This window comes from Belonocnema kinseyi, chromosome 6 (assembly GCF_010883055.1).
Source record: "Belonocnema kinseyi isolate 2016_QV_RU_SX_M_011 chromosome 6, B_treatae_v1, whole genome shotgun sequence".
Classification (NCBI taxonomy): domain Eukaryota; kingdom Metazoa; phylum Arthropoda; class Insecta; order Hymenoptera; family Cynipidae; genus Belonocnema; species Belonocnema kinseyi.
The window spans coordinates 27,387,723-27,394,457 of record NC_046662.1 but is presented as its reverse complement, the minus strand read 5'-3'; the positions used below and the strand labels follow the sequence as shown (position 1 = coordinate 27,394,457).

The following is a 6,735-nucleotide window of genomic DNA, read 5'->3' as shown; positions in this document are numbered from 1 at the left end:
GGTTACAAATTTAACTATTTGGTTAAAATTCAATGTAATTTGATACAAAATTCATATTTTTTAGTAGAAAATAGTCTTCTTTGTTACAAAAATTTGATTAGAAATTGATGTAATTCGTTGCAAATATATATTCTGTATAGAAATTTAATGTTTTGTTTGAAAACTCAACAACTTGCTGAGAAATGTATGTATTCTGTTAAAGATTTGTGTTTTTGGTAAAAAAAGTAATCATTTTGGTGACAAGTTTATTTTTTTGGTTGAAAATTGTTTTAATTTTTTCAAAAATTCGTCTTTTTTGTTAAAAAGTAATCTGCTATGTTAAAAAATCGTATGCTGTATGAATGATACAGTATTGTTTAAAATATATAGTATAATAATAATTTTTATGATATATTTATAAAATTGTGTATGTATATATATATACCTTTTTTTAGAGGTGACACCGCAAATAAAAATAACCTTTTTTTTAGGCACCGTATATGTATGTATTTTTATAATAATAATAATTATTATTAGACACTCAGACTTCACCTCAGAGGTCCGTGGTCCGATCCCTGAGTTGCTACCTCTGGAAATTTTTCAATGTACTTTTACCGAGGTTCTGGTGGTTCGGATCCCACCTTAAGCTGTAGGTCCCCCATCGTGTACTTGACTGCAACCAAGTCCGTCAATAATGGGGTAAAAACCAGGCTGTGTCCAATATGTCTGGGCAGACTGCTCTCACTAGATCACTTGATTGTATTATAAAAATGCGTCCGTGACTGATGATATATACCGGGACAGCCCCATGCAAAATGAACAAATAAAAAAAAAAATCAACTCTAACCAAAAATGCCTTCGACGTGTTGGGCAGTATAAGCCTGTGACAGCGTTTTAACACAGAAATGTTTTTTGTAATAATAATAATAATGTTTTTAAATTTTTATCTGCTATATCATCAGAGATTTTACCTTACCGACAGTAGATCAACCCTCCAAACCATGAAGGCAGAAAATCTACATATATCGATCAAGTTAAGAATCTTCAATAACAGAAATTGCTTAACGTCTTAATAAGACTAGATGGAAAATAATATTTTCAAATTAAAATTATTTCTTGAAAAAAAGATCCTACTCCATCTTCACTTCATTGGAAATCGAATCACAAAGCTTCTAATGATATAGCAGATAAAAGTTTAAAAATAATTACTTGTATTATTAACACCTAGCTAAAAATTGGCGTTATTTTCTTGAAATAAGAGTTCTTATTCTGATCCCTCTAATAGCTTAATTGCAAAAGCACCTGACCGGAAATCAGAAGTTTTGTGGGTCGATTCCCAATGGAGTGAAGATGGAGTAGGATCTTTTTTTCAGGAAATAATTTTAATTCAATAATAATGTACCGAATAGCTCTAAGAAAGCATCCAGAGGTGACTGTTATCACCTCCAACGCTCGTGGCCGCTCGTAATTGTATACCTACGTCATCGCAAGAGGTTTCAACTATCGTATTAAATTATTTGAATTAACTTATAACATTCTAATCTTATCAGTCACTTGAGTTAGTCCGTGGCTATGATGTATAACTGGATTTACCCGAATAAAATTTTAATAAAAACACATAAATAATGTTCTTGTTCTCTAAAAAAATAATTTGAAAATAAATTTGCATTTTTTAAAAGAAACATTCAGCTTTTTAATTTGCTACATTTAGATTAGATGTTCTAACCAAGGTGATAGTAGCAGTCTCCAAGATAGTTGGATGAGGCAGTCAAGTTATAGTATGAGCTATCCTCCTCAGTTGGATGCCACAGCCAATCTTAACTTATCCAATAAAAATGGCTGTCTCAACCAACTAATGGGATAGCGCTGCAGAATCTAACTAAATTGGATACCACATCCAATTCTCAGGTCCCACCATCTAATTATTTTTCATTTTCTCAAATGAAGAAAATGTACGCGTGTATCAAGCATATGGTAGCAAGTATTTATTTGGAACACACTCATATTCTATCGTCCCTATTCGTACCTGCGATTGACTGAAATCAAGTAACATTCACTTAATTCAAGAACAATTTTTTTTAGTGTAAATTATTCCGTGGCCAATGAGTGAAGACACCTAATTCTCGAAGCTTCTCAGGTTCTGGTACTGATAAATCATCCGTTGCAAAGTTATAAATAACCGCATGACCCGCCATTGTATATATTGGTAGAATTTTACCCTGATGGAGCCATCCAAAGAGAACGAAGCCCCTTGTTAAATAAGTTGTATGTATACTAAACGGATAGGTTTGTCCATCAACGAGCCCTCTCCAATGTTTCATATATATATGTTGATATGGAAGTGTCATAATAGGTAGAAGTTTCGGTTTTCTTGCATGTCGGTTGTTCGCCTGTGGCTCAATTTGGGCACCTTGGAAACAAATTTATTAAATAAAATTGATTAAATAAATTATTATGTATTTTTCATTACTTTTTATCAATAACATAAATTATTGTTAACTTTAATTTACATTTACTTATATAACATATAATACATTTTTCTGATGATACACTTCAGCAAAGTTTTTGAAAAATGGTGCTTCAACAGCACAGCACTAGCATTATTTATTATTATTATTAATATTATGTTTATATTAACTCAACAAGTTTAAAGATAACTTCATTGGAAATTATTATTTTTTAAATATTAATCATTTTAGTCGCAAAGACATGTCTTTCGAGCAGAATTTAACTGTTAGGTTAAAAATTTAATTACTTTCTTAGTAATGCAACTATTTTGTTAAAAAGTTATCTTTTTGGAAACAAATTTTGAAAAACATTCGAAAGTTTAACTACGTTTTTAAGGATTTTTTTTTTTGATTGCATATTCATCTCTTCAGTAGAAAATTTAATTATTTCACATTCAAAAACTGAATCTTCTTCGTCAAAAAATCAAGTTTTGGATTAAACGCTTTTGTTTAAAATTTATCTCATTGGTTAACGATTTTAGTATTAGGTAAAAATTTAATTATACTGTTAAAAGTGAAACTGTGTCATTAAAAAATAATCCTTTTTAACAAAAATTCAACTACTTTATTGAAAGTTAAACTATTTTGTTAAGTATAAATTTTTTGTTTTTGAAGATTTGTCATTAGAGTTCAAAATTGGATTATTTTATTTCTATTAAATTAGTCTGCTTGTTTTAAAAATCAACTTTTTGTTAAAATTTTGAAATTTATTTAAAAGATTGTTTTTCTGTTGAAAATTTATCTCTCTAGTTTAAAATCCTACTATCGGGTGACAATTTCATCCTACTTATGTAGATGCATCTATTTTATTAAAGAATAATCTTTTTTTGATCAAAAATTAGAATAGTTGGTTGAAAGTTGAATAAATTTTAAAAATTAATTTCTTTGCTGAAAAACTTATATCTTTAGTTAATGATTTAACAGTTTTATTTTTTTGAATTCAATGTTTTTCATTGTAAAATAATCTGTCGGGTTTAGTGTTAATTTCTTTCTAAAAGTTTAAATATGTTTTAAACTATTATTAATTTAGCTGATCTACTTTTAGGAAATTAATATTATAGCTTAAAGTTGACCATTTTTGTTGAAAATTCATCTATTTTGTTATAAATTTTACTACAAAGGGAAAATTTCTAAATTCGGTTGAAAATGCAAATATATTGTTAAAAGTTATCATTTTTTTCAAAAATTAAACTACTTGGTTGAAAGTTAAGCAATTTTGTTAAATTTTTATTTTTTGTTTTAAAGATTTATTTTTTAAGTTGAAAACATAACTCTTTCATTTATAGAGCGTTAATCTTTTGGGTTAATTTTTTGTTGCCACTTTTTTTCAAGTTGCGTCATTTTCTGTTCAAAATTTATCTATTTGGTTCAAAATTCTACTATCAGGTGAAAATTTTCACCTAATTATACAAATGAAATTATTTTATTAAAAAGACATATTTTTCGGTCAAAATTTCAAATACTTAGTGATCAATTTTGGCTAAAAAAGACAAATTTTAAATTAAACAGTCGAATTTTTTACCAAGATAAACTAATTTGTAGCAAAACAGTGAATTTGTTATAATAATATTAGTTTTTCACCAAACAGTTGAATTTTATTAAAAACTGAACAATTTTTAAGAAAAAATAGAAGAATTAAATTTGCAGATGGAAAAAACTGATTTTCCACACAAAAAAAATGAATTTAAAAAAAAGATTATCATTTTTAAACAAAGAAATGAATCTTTAAATAATAAAATACAACTATTTTCTTAAAAAGATGTTTCTTTTGGTACAAAGTTAACCAGACGCTTCAAAGTTTAGCTATATTGTTAAGGATATTTTTCAGATTCATATCCTTAGTTAAAAATTTAATTATTCTATTTTCACAAAGTTAACATTCTTGTTTAAAAAATCAACTTTTGAATAAAAACCCTTTCACTAAAAATTTGTTTCTTTGGTTGACAGTCTTACGACTACATAAAAATTTAATTATAATTTTCAATGCGTAACAATATTGTTAAAAAGTCATCCTTTTAAGTCAAAAATTAAACTTATCGGTCAAAAGTTTATTATTGAATTTATATGTTAAATGTTCTTTTAAAGATTCATTTTCTGTGGAAAATATCTCTCTGGTTAAAAGTTGTACTATGAGACGATAATTTCATCCTACTTACGTAAATCAAAAAATATAATGCAAAAATAATATTGTTTAATCAAATATTCAAATACTTGCTTGAAAGTAAAATTAAACTGTAAAAATTAATTTCTTTGATGGAAAACTTATATTGTTATTTAATGATCCAACAATTTCATTTTTTAAATTTCATCTCCTTGATTGTAAAAGCACCTGTTAGGCTGAAGTCAAACTCTTTTGTTGAACATTCATTTTTTTCAACATTTAAAATTTTAGATCAAAATTAATCTGTTTATTTTAAAATTCTACTATTAGGTGAAAATTTTACTATTTTTTTCAACAAGAAACTATTTCGTTAAAAGACCCTCCTTTTTAATCAGAAATTAACCTACTTGGTTGAAATTTCTACAACTTTATTCCAAATTTAAGTATTTTATTTTTAGAAAATTATTCTTCTAGGTTGAAAAATGACCTTTCGAGTTGATTGTTAAACTCAGTTGATTAATTATTAATCAATTGAGTTGCATACACATCTATTTGGTTCATAATGTAACTATTAGGTTCAAAATTTAATTATTTGATTAATTATGTAAATATTTCCCTGAAAATTTATTTTTTTTATCGCTATTTGTTCGATTAAGCCCTTTTGATGATTTTTTCATTTTTCACTTTTCCATTTTTATTACTTCTATTTATTATTATATACAGCCCTCAATAAATGTATATATTTTTGCAAAAGTATTATTAGTTTTCCGCTAGCAAATTGGAAAATATCTCAACTAATCGAACAAGTAATTTCCTAATAATCTTCGGCGGCTCACTTTCTGCTTTTCACTAATAACTAGTTCAAATTTATCAATTTTGATTTAAAGACATTTGAAAGTATCTTTGGCATAAGAAAATAAAATATATAAAATTAAACTGGCCTTTTTAAAAATTAGAAACACAACTCTTTGAAAAAGTAGCGAATAAGGACCCTCAATGTGTATAAGTAGAAACGGAGATCTTTTTCTTAAAATTTTTAGACGGATATTCCTTTGAAGATTAAAAAGATTTGTTTCTTTAAAAAAAGCCCTTAGCGAATATTCTTTGACAAATAGTTTACGATTTATGAATTTTTGAATTAACATTGTGAATTTTTTTACCGAAGATAAAGGGATCAGTTTTTGATTCTGAATTCTTAAATTGGATAGTTCAAAGCATTAAAAACATTTTTTTTTAATGAGAATAAAAAATGACAGGAGGGGGAGGCAAGTTCTTTAAACATTCATATTTAATTTTTTTTAAACTTTGTTGAGTTCAATTTCGCTGAAATATCTAACAGATTGTGGATCTTCAGAAAACAGTATTTTACAGATTTTAGAAAATGTAAGAATTAAAATCCACCTTCCTGAATGACTATACACAAACTTTTTGGGTTTTTCTGGCAGCTGTAAACATGAAACGAAAATTATTTCTTATAACGATTTTTTCATGAACAATGTATTTTATTTTATTTCAAAAAATACTTTTTCCTGAAGAGGCACAATCTGTTAGATATTTCAGAGAAATTTAGGGAACTCAAAATAAAATAAATAATTACTAGTGAATATTTACCGATTTGGTTCGTAAAAAGGGAGCTACTACAGATTAGCAGAAAATTACTAATTTATGTAGTGACATATTTCTTAATTCAATAAAGTAAAATTTATTGATTTATAAACAAAATTATTTAAAACTGTATATAAAATTTTTTTTAAATATAAATATAAGAAACCTGATAGATAAAAATGTTTACTAAGTCGAAGCAATGGTGTCACATTTTTAACGCTGTTTAAACATTCAGAAGGTCATACTTAGAAAATGATAACTTCCGCCTGCGAAATTTCAATGTTGTGAAATTGTAAACATGACATATTATATCTCCAGTTTAAAAAAATCGCCTCCTTACTGTTTGAATAAAGTTCAGGAAAATAAGAATATTTTTGAAATTTTTGAATCTTAGAATGGCAAGGGATCAATGACCAGCAAATTATTTAAACAGATTCTGGGTTTTTATTTGCTACTTTTCAATAATGATCTATTTTTGACTTTTAAACTTTTGTTGAAAAGAAATAAGAAATAAGACTATACTAATAACTTTGATGTTCACCC

General features: G+C 26.5%; 1 protein-coding gene across 2 annotated transcripts in view; it reads right to left on the bottom strand.

The window, feature by feature from the left end:
- Nucleotides 1-1,999: 1,999 nt before the first annotated feature.
- Nucleotides 2,000-6,735, bottom strand: part of LOC117175255 — a 6,305-nt gene continuing 1,569 nt past the window's right edge. For both annotated transcript variants that reach the window (XM_033364946.1, XM_033364947.1), the window contains exon 2: nucleotides 2,000-2,389. In XM_033364946.1, the coding sequence (XP_033220837.1) occupies nucleotides 2,058-2,389 (332 nt within the window). In that variant the 3' untranslated portion in view covers nucleotides 2,000-2,057. The remainder of the gene's footprint in view (nucleotides 2,390-6,735) is intronic.